The sequence below is a fragment of the Larimichthys crocea genome, chromosome III (genome assembly GCF_000972845.2).
Source record: "Larimichthys crocea isolate SSNF chromosome III, L_crocea_2.0, whole genome shotgun sequence".
Lineage (NCBI taxonomy): Eukaryota > Metazoa > Chordata > Actinopteri > Sciaenidae > Larimichthys > Larimichthys crocea.
In genome coordinates this window covers 24,220,703-24,238,965 of record NC_040013.1, presented here as the reverse complement: position 1 = coordinate 24,238,965, position 18,263 = coordinate 24,220,703, and the positions used below count along the sequence as shown (strand labels likewise).

The window sequence follows — 18,263 nt, the reverse complement described above, 5'->3', positions numbered from 1 at the left end:
AACGCTACATTAACAATTCATCACACCAAGCGGCAACCTTCAGGCCTGTGAGGTGAAGCCAAGGCAGAAGTGCCAAAAACTGCTGTTCCTCGAATGGCCACTTGAGGCTGGCTACAGAACGAGTCGATCTCCATAAGTCCCCATGTTAAAATGTCCAACTTCACAGGAGAACTACAGCCTGGTGCAAAAAGCGGTGCTGACCTCTCTGGTTAATTTCCCCGTCGACTGACAGGTGACTTGTTTCAGCACCCGGGTATCATTTGCCTCTGGTCCATCTACGTTCCACGTCTTTGCCCATTTATAGATTAGCCAGGACATGGACTACCTTCACGATGCTTCTTCCAATACTTGTGGGTGACATCACAGATACTACATCCTTATTTATACGGCCTGTGCCTACGACTCACTTGTGAGCAATAACTAATTTGATTTCTGCTCAAGATAAATTAGAAACGAGTGAATATTTTCCCAGATTTTGATACAGGAGGGGCGCTACCCTTAGTTTGTAGGAATGTTCAGTTGATGTCCTCTCTATTAACTTTTCGTTTCCATCTATTCATACAGAGATGTCATTCAGCGAACAGGAGGATGATATTTGGCATGAGTTCAAGCCTAAATTTGAGACATAAGTATAACATTTAGCCTGGAATGAATCCTTAATTAAATTAGTAAAATCAACCCAGTGTCACCGCTGCCTCGGTTTTTAGATACTTGTGTCCTGGCACACACACACACACACACACACACACACACACACACACACAGGCTTTGTATTGGTGTCTGCCTGTCATTTGACACTACTGTAATAATGTCTTTCCATCTCTGCTGTCCTTCTCACTTCCTTCCCACTCTCTCACCCCCTCGGTCTTCCCCTTTCTCTTACCTCCCTCTTGTTGAGGACTCGGGGTCGGCTGAGCCATGACCTTGCGATTGATGCCCCCTCCAGACCTCAATCTTTATGCCATTATGCATCATTTGCGGTGTGTGTCATTTGGACCACAGTCCCAGGACGGGTGACCAAGTCATCCAGGATGGGGGAGGCCGACATAGGATTACAAAGCACACTGCTGTCCTCCGCCTCCCTTCACACATACACTAGACCCAAACCACAAACAAGTCAGCCAGCCTCTTTGACGCCGTGAATAATGTCACCCCTGTCAGCATCGTCCTCTTCTCAATCCCAGCATGCATTGCTCCATCATAAGTGGCCTTCTACTCCAACAAAGAGGTCCCTTTTTGTTTCCTCTCGGCCACAAAGTGCAACGATGTGAAGGATAAAAAAGAAGGAGTGAAACTGTTGACGCACTGCATCGTCTAGATTATGTGAGCGGTAACCACAGAGACAGCAGCAGGGTGAGCTGGCGGGTCGAGGTGACCAGTTTCCTCCTTTGACATTTTCCTCATTCAGGAGGAAACACTTTGTGTCACGCTGTCTACTTTGACGTTTTTAAAGAACCTTTTCATATGACAACCTCAGAGAAACAAAGACCACTGTTCCAATGTTTCATTGAATTCTGTGTTTGTCTCATTTCAGCTGTTATTCAAATGTTTTTCAACCATGTTAAGGCTAGGATTTTTTACTGAGCTCAGTAAGAAATAAACAAGGGCTTGTGGGTCATAGGTCAGTTCTGTTATTCAACAAGGCTACTTTTAATGGATCTAAATCCATGTGCCACTTTGGTCATCATTAACCAGCGACAGCATATTATGACATCACCCACAGGTGTCATTTCAAAGCTCAAACTGTGGCTCTGGCCACCATTATGTTGGTAGTCCTGCTTCTGCCACCTCATCTGTACATCAATGTGGATAATCAGTGGACCTTAGGTGGGTTGAACGGATGCTCAAACAGCACCCACCTGTTAATTAAATCGGCCATGCTGTTAATCCTGCATAACTTTAAGCCTTAATATAATTTGAACAGGTGAGTTCTTTAAAGATTCATTGACATAAACGGGGAAATTAGCTACAGAGACCAAAACTGTTTTTTGTACCAGGCTGTAAACATGTTTATTTCTGCTGTGAAGTTGGACATTTGGACATGGGGACTTATGGAGACTCGTTCTGTAGCCAGTCTGAAGTGGAGCTTCAAGGAACTGCAGTTTTCTTCACCTTTAAGACCAAGACTGACTGAAATGATCAAAACCAACAAAAACCATCTTACCAAACTGGTCAATGAATCCAAAGTCTGATGTATCTTCTTCCTCTGTGTCAGTTGAACACATCAGTAAGCCACACTGTTGACTCCCACTCACAAATACTCAATAGGGCACCAAATGTGGATTCATCCACCGCTGAAAATAGTCCAAACAAAATGCACCATTTGCTTTATTTTTGCTGCTATGGGAAATTACTGAGCCTTTTTTTTATTAAACTATATATTTGTGACTCCTTTTAAAATATTAATGTCTTCAATGTGAACCAATGAGCATGAAGAGCCACAGATAGCGGATGTTTTAAGGACTAATTTAATTTTCATTTATTGGCTTATTTAAAAAAAAACAGTGTGCAATAAATGTATTGATATAGTAATGCTAATTTCCATCTGTGGTCCCTGGCAGAGTATGCCATGCACATAACACTATAAAAGTTACAATTCCACTTAATGCCAGTACATTATGACCTTGGTGAATATATGACATAACATTTTTTACGCTCATTTTTATTTCACTATTTTGCTGCAGTTTGACCAAATTTTGTTGAGCAGTATTTTACGAATAGATGCCCTCGTTGACGATCTTGTGTGTATTATTTTACCACGAGTTGTTGGAGTAACTTTAACTTAAAGAAACGATGAAGCTAAATCATGTAGTGTAACATGAAGTAAACAAATACATTGTTAATTTGGGTTTTTTTATAAGACTAAACGCCAGAACTTTCTCCTTTAAGTCCACAAATGATAGTATTCATATGTTTCTATCTGTTATCAAACATTATATAAATAATTTGACCCAACCAAATTACTAACCCCATCATTGTCCCTGTTACTGTCAGTTTTACAGCAGAATGGTTCAGTCATTAGAGCTGTAAACAAACTGCCTAATTAAACTATGACAGTAAAGAACCGAAGATGATTACGACAAACACATCTAATAGCATTCATAACCTATTTGTCATCGTGACACGAATTGGCCACGCAGGACTTTTAGTGCGTCGCACAGCGATTCCCCCGTGATGCATTAATAGACGTTAATTCATGCTGGTGTCAGGAAACCCAACGTGTTTATGTGAAGTTTTATGACCTCCTCTTATAAACTGTCCATTAATGAATAGAGCTCTGGTATTGATAAACTATAACCCAAATATAATATCAGGAGGCTTGTTATGAGTGGGAGCAGATGAGGAGACGAGTCTGGTTCAGTTTTATTCTGGTTATTATTCATGTGTATTACCTGTCCTGAAGAACCTTGAAGCTGAAGTCAAGGTGCTTATTAGATAACAAGCACAGATCCCAACAACAGGACCAGAAGAAACTGTACAACATCTACACAAACAATCTAAAAACAACTCGGATTTAGTCTATGTGGCCTCCTGCAACACAAACACTATAATCCTGAGCCAGAAATCAGCAAAAACGGATTCATTCTCAGATCAGTTCATGCCAAAAACCTTACTTTATCGTTTTTTTGTTGTTTTTACAGTGAGTGAAATGAAAACATCCAATGCAGCAAATAGATTCCCACACGTTTCTAATAGAAATTGCACTCTTGTCTCATTCTGGCAACTAATAAAACCATTCTCTGCTTCATTACAATAAACAACAATAACTTGATATTTTAGGGAATAATTAAATAAGTGGATTAGCATTTAAAACTGGTTCAAAGTCATCCTAATGCGAGAAAATAAAGACTGTGAAGTCAATTACCAACTAGAATGACTTTTTGCAGTGTAGAGAAATAGAGTTACTGCTAATCCTTTTTCAGAAATATGTAATTTGCAGCTATGACCAACCTGCATTCTTTCTTTGTTTCTTTATTTTCCATTATTACTACACAAACAGCAGGTAACACCTGACTGTGCTTTCATCACAGCTTACTCATATCCACACAGAAGCCATTCCACAGTAGGAAAATAGGACTTTAATGACACTTAATAAGCTCAATCCCTGCATGTGAAATGCCTCTTGCTATCGAAAATCCAATCTCCCCACATTCACATGATATCATATTTGATAGCTGTCTTTATAGTTGTGTTATGAAGCTAGGGGGTTTAATTTCAGGGGTGTGAAATGTATTTGTGCGACACTATTAGGGGGAAAGAAAGTGCCCTTTCGAGCATGTGCTGTTTGATTTTGTTGGAGAGAACAGTGAAAAAAAGAGCGGCATGAACATGTGTGGATATCTGGACAAAGAAAAGCTACGGCTGGATGGTTATTGAATTTTAATAAAAGTCTTTAATTATATGTTAGGTCACAGTGCTTTGATGTTTTCATTAAAAATGCTTTGTTGGATCTTTTTTTAATCTAACCTCCTTTTAATCCGCCGAGTTACAATTAACCCTTTTCATTTTCCAAGCTTGTCTCACATCTCATCTATTATTGGTGTCCCCAGTTATGATGTGCCCACACCTCGGCACAGTGTTAGGGAAGAACAAAAGGAAACTTGAGGTATTTAAATGGGTCAGCAGCTGTCCTTTATATAAACACCAAGGGTGGTGGAAACTAAACGGGGTCTGCAAACTGGACAAAAAGAAAGAATATGCAAAGATATGAAGACATTATTAATATAATGAATATGATGGAAGAAGTTAATTAAATGAATAAGTATCAAAATGTTTTGTCAATTATCCGGTTTTCTATTTTTTTCCAATTACGTCTTTGTCATATGTATTTCGTCTGACCAAGAGTCCAAAACCAAAAACATACATTTTCTTATGTTCAACTTAACTGATTACTTGACCAGTCATGTGACTGGATTTAAACCCAAGCACAGCCACCATAACAGTCATCATACGTGAGCAGTGATTTCATTCTAACATGGTAAACTGATTACAAGGAGTCCCACAGGAATCCGTCCTGGGTCCTCTTTTATCTTACTTCTATACAGCTCCACCTCACACACATCATACAGAAAAACAACAATATTTATGTGTTATACAATCTGGACTAGAGAGTCGAGATAAGTGAAGGTTTATCTTGATTCCGTCTTTTGAATCTCGACACACCACCGTGGAACCGTTTTTTCTATTAATCCGATCAATTGCTTCAAATTATATTTTTGATCAAAAAAATAGAAAACATTCCCGGTTCATCAGCATGAGACAGTTCTTTGAATATTATTGGATTTTGGACTATTGTGCAGACACAAAAAACTTGAAGATGTCACTCTTCAAAGAATAGTTTGTTCATGGACTTGACATGACAAAAACTAGTACACTATTATTTCCTATTAATCCAGATAATAGTTGGTGAATAACAGAAGACTATTTCAGCATAAAAAGAATGCAGAACGAATCCGGCTGCTCTGTTCTGTGCAATTTTGCCTTTGGCCTCAAACACTTTATATTTTTACACTTTTTTCAATAAAAACAAAAAAAAAAAACATTTAAGTTACTTAGAAATAAGAAAAATACTTGATTATGATTATTCATCTGTGGTAACACTAAAAATTAGTAAAAAGAAACAGTGAGTCAGATCTGGCATTTGAATTACGTTCTTGTAAAATGTTGTTATACTGCAATCACTGTTATTATGGTGAGCTGAGGATGCGCAGTTAGTCTAATGGCTGTGTTGAAAGATAATGCAGAGTTATGACTAAAGTATATTCAAATGTCAGACTAATTTTCTGGCAATTTTATGACGATGATGTGAACACGTCAGACCAATTTCCCACATCAAACCTGTCTGTTTTACCTCACTGTTATTCGTAGTGTTAAAAAAGTTAAATGGACTGTACTTATATATCTATATATATATATAGTTATATATAGTTTTCCGACCACTCAAAGTGCTTTTACAGGACATATCTCACCCATTCACACACATTCACACACTGATGCAAGGACACTTCTGACATGCAGACTGAAGGAGCTGGGGATTGAACCTGAACATTTTATACAACACTGAGCCTCAAATGGTTTAAGTCTGTTTAAGCTGTCATTCCTCTCATTCAACTCATGAACATTTTCTATGAAATTAGAAGTAGAAAGAAAGAAAAAATGTTTGAATTAATAAATGTCCAGCTCACTCATGGTGTCCAGTCTGAGAGGCACCAGCGTTATTTTGCATGCAATCTGCAGCACAGTAGATAATTAGGCGTCATGCACACAAACAACAAGCAGACCAGGAACCTCCCTGCACAGATTCAGAATGACTGACAGCCCATCGTTTGTTTCTGTACTCACGTGTCTAACTTCTGCACAGTGAAGTCCAAGTCGTCAACAGTGACAGCTTAAATCTGCAGAGAGATTTCCGTGTAGGTTGAAATCTCTCACCCAAACATGCACTGTGTACAGGCGCGTTAGATCCCAGCATGTAACCTGTTGGCAGCGCACCTGGAGCGTCTGTGTTTGATTTGTGTTACTCTGATTGTGGCGACATCAGCTCCAGATCAGCCAGAAAAGTCTGAATTACACATTTAATTAAAATGAAACTTTATTTTGTCTTCAATGACAACAACTACAATGGAAGTGTGGTTAACTTAAAGGTCCGGTGTTTGATTCATATTGATTGATATTCAAAATCATGTTTTTTTTGTGTTTAATCTTCTGGAAATAATAAATATGTTACCGTAAAATGAGCCTTGTATATCTACACACACACACAGACTTACTGTGGATTCACATTTTGACTGACACATCACTGGCACATTGTGTTCTTACAGAGCTGAAGAGTAAAATGTGTTTAACAGGTGCCACTTGGCACCACTTACCTTGTTACTCTCTAAAGTGATTGTGTTTCATGATGGCTGTTTGTTTTCACAAGTGCAAATTGGATGAGGATTGATTCCAGCCTCGGAAAGCCTTCCTGTTATTTTAAAGAGTATAAGTGACTGAGCGTCTCAATGTTTTCGGAGAACGTATTTTAATAACCTTTCGGGCTGTTTTTTAATTTATTTTTCCTCCAGAGTAGCAACATATTTTTTTTAACTGCCGAATCCTTAATAATATAAATGCAATATGAAGTATAGATACTCAGATATAAACCTAATAAACCTTCAGTTATTAAAAATGGTATGTATGTAGGTGTTTTATATAAGAAGTAATAGATATAAACTGAACATGAACTGACTCATCAGACAAGTTGCTTGCAGGTAAGAGAGTGTGCCTCTTTGTTTCAGGTTTATCTTTTTGTTTCTCTGCATGCTGCGCTGGATAATACGGTATCACTCAGCGCTAAGCTGGCATTACGTGACCCCTCCCCATCGTGCCAGTTGGCCAAAGTTGTCAGAAACCTCAGACGACTCCTTTGCTCTTTACATTTGTCTGGTTTGGTAACACAAGGTCAGCATCAGGCTTTCACCTGTGACTTTCTTTAATCCTTCGTGTAAAGTGTCCGTTTTTTTTTCTTCTCATCCTTGTTCAGGAAAATAACGGCACGTACAAACAGTCTGGATGATTTAACAGTTTTTAATCATAACTTTTGTACAATAGATTTTACATTTTCACAAGCTAAGAACTTAATGACGCCAGATATCTGAGGGAGTCTGCATCTCCAAAAAGCCATTTTTGGTATTTTTCAAACAACAGATGAGATGGCGATGGAGAGCAAACGTATTGAACATCTTTAACTTTTTGTTTCTGTTCAAAAGTGGGATCCTTATATAAGGAGCAGGTCACCTCTGCTGAGGCCTTCTGAACTCAGAGGTGAAGCACTGATCCACCTTTATAGACTTTAGCTTATATTCTAGTGCCAATGAAGACATGGCACTGGGATTTAAATATAAAATGATGTACTGTAAGACACAATTCTGAGAAATGTAATCAGTCCCAGTTTGAGTATTTGCCACGTAGCAACTCAACATTTCTCTTTAACTTTACATCCAAAGTGTGGGAATATTTCTAAATCACCATGCACTTTCTTTCTTGCTCAACTTTCTTGTTGTTGTCGCCATAATTCTTTCAGCAGTAAAAACCAAAATAATTACGGTGACGGCACTGAACAGTCTTAAAAAAGTTGAACAATTAAAACATGAGTTGTCGGTGGCTGGTCCATCTCGTTCGCTTTAACTCATCGAAACAGCAAAAAAAAAAATTAGTAAAAGATAGAAAAATAAGTTCAAATCTTAGCCAAAAAATCGATACTATATTTAAGCAACATCATAATGGGGCTGTTTAACTACAGTCGGAGAATTACATTGATATCCTCTTTCTCAGATGCAATAATATTCCATAATCATGTACATAGTGGGAGAAATATACACATAAGTTGTTATAAAAAACAGTATTCTGGCTTATTCAATGTAATCTATGTTGTATCTGAATGTCAAAATAGCTCACAATGCTCTGGAATAGAATATCATCAGACATTTATTTGTCCACTTTATAGTTTCAGCCAAGTACATACAGTGCATATACCATGTTTATGCTCGGTAAATAACATTTAAGTTCTACTATACATTAATCATGTTTTGAGAAGCTACATAAACCCAAGCAGCATGTCTTTAAATGCTCCTGTCGGTATCCAAATGGCTAAAGTAACTTGCTGAACATGCCACAGCGATTGTGTGTAAACGTCTGGATCATGTGTTGTGAAGAAAGCCCAAATGAAAAAAGAAAGCATACGCCTCCATCTGATGAAAACAGACACGTGAGAAGTGAACACGATCGCGATGTTGTGGCTTTTTTTTTTGTTTGTTAGTTGTTTTGTTTTGTTTTTTTCCAGCAGTCCTCGGAAGCAGACATACAAAATGCTTATTAATGTTTTACATACAGTACATAAGTCACATGTCACATGTTTTGCTGGAGTCATAAAAAGATAAAATTGACCGTTTGATAAACCCCTCCGACACCAAAACTCTTGAAACTTTGCATCTGTAGTTAAGCAAAGCAGCTTTTATAGTCCAATTACCATGTGGGCATTATGTTTACAGGCCAACTGAAGAGACATAGTCTGTATTGAACAAGACTTTTCTTCTTAGTTCTTAGTTGCTAATGTTAGGAGGAATGCTGGAGGAAGCATCCATTATGATTTATGACGGTCCTTCACTTCTCAAATCAGTTCAGGATCGCAGGTTGTCAGGTTTCTTTTAGTTTGTACTGTACGTCAAGTACAGAGAAAACACACTAGTTCAAGTCAGCTGATTCCCTTTTCTCATATTTAAATTCTTTTTGAATGTTTTATGAGGTACATTATAAGAATATAAGTTTAGATTTCTCCACAATGCCAATTTAAAATAATACAAAGTCAGCTGGAGAAAGTGTCCAATCAACATTTATCAGCTAGTGACAGCCAGAAGCTTAGACGACAAAGTTTGTCACTAGTTAAAATTCAGAAATGTCTACTTCTATCTGAAAGGCCGCTCATTCTAAAAATTCTAATTTATTTAGAAGCATCTCTGCCACATTTATATTGGTAATCTAAACTGAAGCAATGCTAGAATGCCTGAAAGTTGAAGTGACAGTAACTAAGGGTGGCGGGGCTTAACAAATGGTCAATTTCAAGTGATCGCTCCCTTCCCAAACACGCGTTGACAGTTTCACAATCGAGGCAATAAGTCGTAACACTGAAAAGGATGCTTTGAGTTTCGGAGCGAAGTCGGTGTGAGTTACCGTTGAATATACTCGACGACAATGAGTCAGCTCTTGTTTTTGTGGACGCAGTGCAGCAAATTACATTTTTTAAAAAAGAAAAGAAGAAATAATTGTTCAGGTGAGACCGCAGCAGCTTCTCTGTCACCTTCCACAGAGAAACACACTGAACATGGCTTGGACTTCTAACAGTTACAAGTATGTACAATCACTAATGAGCGGAGTGGATTCATCTGTCCACAGCAGCGTGCTGCCTTCTGTCCTGTGATCTGTTAGTATCACCCTCAAAAAACAAGAGTGGAAAAGTGAAAACGCCTGGCGCCGTGTGTGTTCCTGTGTGTTTTTGTCTGAATGTGTGAACATGTGCGGTACGTGTTTGTGGGTCTTTGCGTGTGTGCTTTTGCCAGTGGCAATGTGTGTTCAGTATGAGCTACACTGAAGATGGTTTGGGCGCAGATGTTCTCTGATGTTTTTAAGTTATCGGTGTTCACCCTGGGGACAAAAAGAAAAAAAACAAAATCTCTCAAGTGGCATTTTCTTTTTGTCGGGTCGATATCCAACTTTCATAAAAAATGTCAAATATCAGAACACATCATTATCAAAACATACACAAACCACAGACTGAATAACACCAAAAAAGGCTGCCCAAGTGATAAAATGTAGCCGTTACTGAACTGACTGTGACTTTTAAGCGAAAGATCCCACCGATAGCCTCAACACACAAACAGACGTGGGTGAAAACAGATTCGACGACTCGGAAAATCAATGCTAATTTACATCGCGTGTACCTTTCCAAGAGCCACCAGCTGTGGTTTACTGGAATGTAGTCCTCGAGTATTTTATCATATCTGCCCTCGACTAACACAGAAGCTTTAAATCCTTGTTTTTTTGTGTTTTTTTTTCAACTAACCCAAAGGTAACACACAGCCAAACTGAGTTAACACGTATAGTAGATCACCGTTTTTTAGCACACAGCTGCAATGCGAAACAAAACGAAACAAGAAAACAAACGAAGCTTCTCAAAAAATTCATTAAAAAAAATAAATCAAAGTAGGAATCAAAAGAGAGATATAATCCAGAGGGAAATAAAAGTACAACAGGTATTACTGAGAAGAAAGGATATTATTTCTTGTTTTGCTTTTTCTTTTATACAAATGTGTGTGTTTGTCAGTCCGTTGTAGTTTTAAGTGAGGCTACAAGACGCCCGGCGAGGAGAGCCCCAGCAGGCTGCAGTAACACAGCCAGGGCATCAGGGGCAGCAGAGAGGCCAGGCCTGCAGGCCGTCTGGAGACAGCCGAGTCTCTCAGGATGGCGTTGGATGTACTTGGACCGTCTATCTGAGGGTCCTGGGAAAGAGAGACAGAGGGACAGGAGAGTTTAGTTTAGTTCATATAAAAAAGAAAAAGCTGAGCTATGTGAGACTCAAACAAATCAAATGTAATGGTAGCTAGCCAGCTCTATTTAAAAATATTCAAAATCAATCAATAACCCATTGTTCCAAAAGCGAAGACACAGTTTGGGCAAATATACCAGAGCTGATCAACTGAGCTGCTGATCAGCCGCTGAAGTCAAAGAATAGACACCACCATATTCTGATATATACTAGTATAATCAATTCTCTCTTTCTCAAGGCTGTAAAAATAACCATCAATGTATATTCAGAGACTCAACTTGTTTTCACACAATTGTCGCCCGGCGTGGATGTCCAGATTTTGGCATATTAAGAAAGTTTCATGAATCAGCTGTGGCAGGTGCCTCTGGATCTGATCCACAACAGATTCTAGGATCTTTTTCACGACAGCTTGATAAATGATGACAAATGCAACCAACAATAACGTAAAACACTGCCAAGCACAACATTTGGGTATGTAGTACCAGCACTTTGCATCTTATAGAGGTTGCAGTTTCTTGCACACAAGACTTTGGGCTGTTTAATTCAATGATATCACATCTAGACAAAACAAAAAAAATGAAATATATTCATCCAGTATGACACAGTGAAACAATCTAAAGGTTGTTTTTGTAACTAAAATGCCACAGTGGAAAGCTAAATAGTATTTTTGTGTGCATTTGCATGTGCCGCCCCGTGCATGTATGTGTATATACAGCCCCCTGGTCTGTGGCTTGCTAATAAAGCTGCAAGCTAGCCGCTGGGTCATCTCCCCAAGACCTGTCCCTGCCTCTATTAAATGTCAGTCCAGTGCATAACGGTGCCTTATTATTGTACAATGACATTTACAGTGAACTTTAAAAGCCACCAGATAAGCAACGATCCCATTTCAGCCTCAAAGGAACTACAAAGAACTGGAGTTTACAAAGGAGGCAAGGAGGAAGGATTGCCGTGGTAATCACTGTCAGAGGGCGGTCAGTGACTTCCGACAGCAAGGTCTTATTAGAGTTAGTGATCATTTGGTAACTCGAGCAATCTCCTTGTGGTTGTTTTCTGACATAAAATGGTGAAATGGACACTCTAATAGCCCTTTTAACCCAGTGCACCTATTATGCACCACAACATCCAAATGCACTGCAATGATCAGCTCTCAGAAACTTGAGAAAATTGCTAAGACAGCAATTTGTCACTGCAGTTATTTTGAAATCTTCCCTTTTGATTTAGTTATAACTCAGAAAATGTGGATTTGGCTGCCTTACAGATGCCCATTTAACTGAAACATAATTAAAACAAAGTAAAAAAAATATATATACAACAGTTTGCCATGAGTACCTCTTAAGACAAAGATTTGAGGGAACAGTGAAACTAAGTGACAATAGTCGCTGGTGAGGCAAACACAACCTGTATTTCTAACCTTGACTTAGTTGTTGCTGTGTATCTTTAAGTATTTTTATCCTTTCCTTAAATAGGTTAAATTTTGCTTTATACAAAATGTATTTTATTACATTACTCACCACACAGAAGACACCATCGACAGTTGAGTTTGACTTTAATTTCTGAGCCTGCAACAGAAAGATAAAAAGGAATTAACATGCGCGCAAAGGTTCATGTTTGCAGCGATATTTGTGTTGATGAAAATGGCAAACAGAACATAAATTGATGAAGTTTCAAGGTCAACTTAAAGTTTGCGCTCGCACAACAACAACACAACTCAACAGCATGTTAGTGCGTTGATGGCTGAATGTCTTTAGAGGATCCCCAGGAATTAATTTGCTGTGATCAACAATCGATGGGACAATCTACAGTCTAATTAGACTGAGCATATTCTGTCAATACATTTACACAACAGGTGCAAACAACACACCGGGCATCAGTGTTCAAACACTGTGACTAAACCTCAAATAACCATAACATTCAATCTGTAGTTTTATGAAGGCTCTGTGCTGATCCGATCATAAAAACAGATTGGAAACTGAAGCGGCGTTGGAAAAAATAACCTTGGAGAGTTTACCCTGAGACCTGTTAAACTTTAAAAGCCTCTGATATTTTCACTCAGAGGAGAAGAAGAGGGAAGCTGAGCACAGAGGGACAGTCAAACCCAGACAATGATTTCATCTCAGATTTATCATTCAGTGGCTGTCGCACACTCAAACACACACTCTTTGATTTTCTCTCTCACACACACACACATACGCAAACACATTTTCTGTGCGTAAATGAAGGTTAGAGGCTGCTCTGTGATGACAGCGCTGACTGATGCTTTGATTCCTTGAATGAGTTTTTCATGTCACTTCATGACATTTTTCATCCCCGATGCCAAACTACTACAATATCTATCACATTCGACACTGTCTGCATGGTAGCTATAGAATCCTTGAAAAGACTGGGGACAACAAGTGGTTGTTGTTTCGATATGATTAGGGTAAGACAAGTATAACTTTATGAAGCATTGGTATTCAATGTTCAACCTGGACATAGAACGTGAGGTACCAAATTGTCCAGTAGAGATGCAAAGGATATTTGGCCGTGATAAAAAAGACAGGGTGTCATTTTAGGACTTAGAAGTCCTACGGTATTGTACACCCAACCATCCACCTGGAACTTCTCTATAGGACTTTTTGCTTTTCAGAAAAACATCTTTGTGCAAACCTATGCTTGCACAAAGAACTGAAATACTTCCTGGACAAAAAAAAACATGTGCTGAAAAATTGTCCAAGAAAACAACATTTTCACAAGCTAAAAAAGTTGGAATAATGATACAGAACTGATGCATTTATATCTTTCTATGCTCTCTCCAAAGCCACCACGCTTCATTGACAAAATAAAAAACACGGTTATTTGGTTTGTGTTATCGTGCGTCTTCATTGTTTTAACACGGATCCAAACTAACGTTAGTTAAAGTGAGTCAAAGCAGCCTGACCAGCAACTCCAGTGTTCAGCGAAAGGAGATCAGATTCTCTAGGCACAATGTTTTTCGTGTCTATAATCAGTTTTGTTGCTGCCCCTCACCACAGTAGTGCTGCCATGCCCCATAAAGCACCATAAAGCTTTAACAGTGACCTTATTACTCCTGTTAGAAATTCTTTCATGTTGTTGAGTGGCGATGTCTCACATGGGTTATCTTCATTCTCTCCTCCTACGTCTTTGCTCTTGAGGTAAATTTCCAAACGTATCACTGATTACAACGTGTTGATTGCAAGCCCACGATGAGTTGATTTGCTGATTTGTAAGCACAGGTCTTGTAATCAACATCCACACGTCTCGTAGTTTTATTGTGTGTTTGGTAAATTCAAAATCTTGATTGTGAGTTTGTGGCTCAAGAAAATTCTTCTAACTTCTAATGAACCGCATACTGCATTTCAGTATTCAGGATGTATGCTGTAAGTGAATGTAACTCTAGTTTTGGCTTCTGGGTATTTATGTGCGTGTATGTGTGTTTGTGTGTGTGTGTGTGTGTGTGTGTGCTCAGGCAGTACTGTAGGTGTGACAGAATAATAAATGGCTCCAGTACAGAGTATCGTGAATGCAGACCAAAAATAGGGATGTACAGGATGTAGCGGGCATGGTAATATACAGAAAGTGAGAAACTGTATTCTGTTATTGCACCTTTGCTTCAGCACTAAATGTAAAAAAAAAAAAAAGCCAAAGCTCGGGTGGAATGATGGCTATAAATCATGTATTTGCGGGCCTCTGCATAAAGACCCAAACAAAAGAACGAATCAAGAATTCCAAGTGCGGTATCAGAAAATATAAGTGGTTGCATGTAGTCATTGTAAGGAACACAATGACTACACATCAGTTTGTTTCGTGATGAGGTTCTACTGTATCTGTGCGTCGAGTCATTGTTTGGATGCATTAAAAGTTTTCAGAAACACTGAAAGATCATAATAATAACAAACCTTTACAGCTTGTTGAGTGTTCGTTTGAGTAAATCATCAGGGAATTTAAACGATATGAATGTGAATTTCAAATGTAGATTTCATTTAGATGTAGGGCTCCATCTGCCACTGCCACATTTTACTGTTATAATGTCTCCACTATGATTCAGAATGAACAAATTCAGCAATTTAGATGCAGATTTTTGAGTCGAGTCTTGCTGAAATAAGAGATAAAATCCATCTGTGGCACAATCTACGATCCAAAAAGGGCCATATAAATCCCCCAAATTACCAGCAGTCAAAACACATGATCAGACCTTTCTTTCACGTCTAAAATAATAATAATAATAAAAGTCTTTGTACACAAAGACAACACCACTAGATGATTCAAAACTACCATATGCAGCAACTTAACCATGTTTCCTCGCTTTCTCTGATACTTTATATCTTTTCATATGCACGTCTGCCATCTCTGAGATATCTTAAAAATCTGCAGCAACAAAAACATCTGCAATTGGGTGAGATTAGATCACACACTAAGAAACCCATATAAACCTCTGCATACCTTGGAAGTATCCTGGAATATTAAAACAACGACAATGCTCATTGCAAGTTTAAAAAGATTTGGATGTCAACAAATTCAAATATATATTCCTGCCTCGCGTCCACGTGTTCTGGATTTGTCTAATACCTGCCTGCTCTGAAAAGTCACATTAGCATGTGGTAGATTTCCATATTTGTCCAGGGCACTTCTTGCCGGCTTTGGAGTCAACTATATTCATAACAACAGGCTGATGGAGCCCTGGGGCTTGCAAACTGTGTGTTCCTGTGTGTATATGCCTCTCTGTTCTGGAGTGTGTATATATATATATATATATATATGTTGTTTTATCTGTGGAGGTCCAGCGAGCTCTACTGTGTAATAAAAAAGGAAAAGCAGTCCTTATAGTGTCTTTAATTACCTTCAAAAGACAATACAGGTAGAAAATAGATAAGATGAAGAGTCTACAGCCATGCTAACAACTCTATAATGTCGGCATGCAAACACACTTGGAATAAAATCTTGATAAGCAGGTATGATGTCTGCGATTACCATGCTAAAATGTGCTATAGCTGGGGTAATCTCGTGAGAAAGCTGGACTCGTGAGCTCAACAAATCACAAGATAAGCCGAGAATCCATCTTGCTCGGCATCCTATGGGGAACTACTGGCCATACGGCATCAGCTATATGAATGGTTTAACACTCGGGATGTGAGAAGTGACTCTTTGCTGGAAAAGAACAACAGTGGTTGCTATATCAGAATGGACTTACATAATGTCTGCCTGGTTTACTGACCTCTAAAAGAGCTTTTACAACACTTGTCAGTTTCATCCATTCAACCACTCATTAGAAGAATTACAGCGCTTCGTATCCAAAGCACCATGGTACTGTACACACACTGATAGGAGCAATTTGGGATTAAGTATGCTGCTCAGGGACACTTAAAATGGATTGGGGCGAGCCAGGAATCAAACCGCAGACACCTCTAGACTACCAGATTTTATTACTCTTACGAGATGCTTTACCAGCCGAGCCGCAGGCTGCATGGAGAATTTCTTGGTTAAGGTTACAGTTGGTTGATGGTTTGAGCTTATCCAATCACCTGGCCTGTATATATTTTTGAATGAACCTATCCTTTTCCAACAGTTTGCAATAACGACTTCCAAAATAGTTCTATGTAATGGCCAAAGGCTGAGGCTAATGGAAATGCCATTAGTTTTAGAAGTATTTGGTTAAAACCAAAGAACTGGACAATGGCAGCAATATATAAGAGTCAAGGGATTTCCAAAGTCCCGTATAGGATGTAATCTATAGGAATTGTGGATGTTTCTTCCAAATTTTTAAACTCTCAGTGGCACTAAATGAAACACCACTCATGATGATGTCTCCTCTGGGAACTCTTGAAATCTGCACCATGGCAATTTACCCAATAGTGGTCCATATGCAGTATTTCACTAAAACCCAAAAGTCCAAAAAATCCCCAAAGTCGGCAAGACTGGAATGGTATGAATCATTAGACAAACTCTCACGACAGTCCATATTTCAGTCTGAACCAGTCAGCCAAGTAACCGACAGACCAACTTTGCCAGCTGTCGTGCTGGTAGCATGAATAAAAACAACTACAGGTTTTAGTACATGCATGGACAAAATAGAAAACACTTTCCTCGTGTTCTCTGAACATTTCACAAAGGAGTCATCGTCAATTTGACGTTGACAAAAGGCGAAGGTGGAAGCTGAGAAGTTTTCAGCCGGTTCCACCTTCCACCTTTTCTTTCAGTCTTTGATTTGTTTCTTCTAAGCAGAGGTAAATGCAACACAGTAAGTGTTGTCGGGCTGTCATTTGCTGGAAGCGAAGAGGTTCTGAGTCACTGGTTAATGGTTATTATTCTGCATGTGTGTGTGTGTGTGTGTGTACGTGATAGAACGAGAGATCAATGAGGAGAGTGGAGTGAATCTTTTCACAGGCATGTCCCCCGAGTGTGTCATTACAACGGCCTGCTTTGATGCCTGCGTACACACACACACATACATGCAACCACACTCCAGTATAGGAACTGTTCACGCACACATACACACGAGAAAAGTGGTTTAACACAACTCTCTCATTAACTTGTACTTGACGTGCTATCAGAGCAGTGCCAACAGCACACACGCACCAGTACACCACCAAAGCTCATTATCAGTACAGACTGTATATATATATATATGTGTGTGTGTGTGTGTGTGTGTGCTTGCATTTGTGGGTTATTGCATCTATCTACAATATCTGTGTGTGTGAACTGAACTTGCAGGGCTATAAGCCTGCATGTGTGTGTGTTTGTGGGGCAGCATTATTGAACTCTAGTCTTGTTTTTTTCTGAAAACAGTCATGGACATAAAGTCAAAGGTACAATCCGTTATCTAAATCTAAACAGGATAGCCAGGTCACTAAAGGTAAATAGTCAAAACAGATGCAGGAGGATGAATTGAAGTTACATTTCGATATATATATATTTCACAGGACAGTCAAGCGAGACCGGAAAAGCAGAAGGAGAGAGAGAAGATGACATTCAGCAAAGACCCTCTGGCAAGACTCTTCAAGGTCCGCTGCAGTAAGGACTCAGCTTTGACACTAATTGCATTATTTAATATCTGTATATGGATCAACTGACAATCTGTAATGTGAGACGGGTCGATAAAAGTGACAAACCCACAGAGAATTATCACACGGCTCTGCGGCGCATTTTAGCACCTTTCAGCTTATTGTTTTGATTCTAGAGCATGCAG

At 38.9% G+C, this 18,263-nt stretch overlaps 1 protein-coding gene across 2 annotated transcripts in view; it reads right to left on the bottom strand.

Moving 5' to 3' along the window:
* Positions 1-7,548: 7,548 nt before the first annotated feature.
* gfra1a (gdnf family receptor alpha 1a) overlaps positions 7,549-18,263 on the bottom strand; it is an 89,019-nt gene continuing 78,304 nt past the window's right edge. For both annotated transcript variants that reach the window (XM_027278128.1, XM_027278129.1), the window contains 2 exons: positions 12,592-12,639; positions 7,549-11,033 (listed from right to left, as the gene is read on the bottom strand). In XM_027278128.1, coding sequence (XP_027133929.1) covers positions 10,881-11,033; positions 12,592-12,639 — 201 coding nt within the window. In that variant the 3' untranslated portion in view covers positions 7,549-10,880. The remainder of the gene's footprint in view (positions 11,034-12,591; positions 12,640-18,263) is intronic.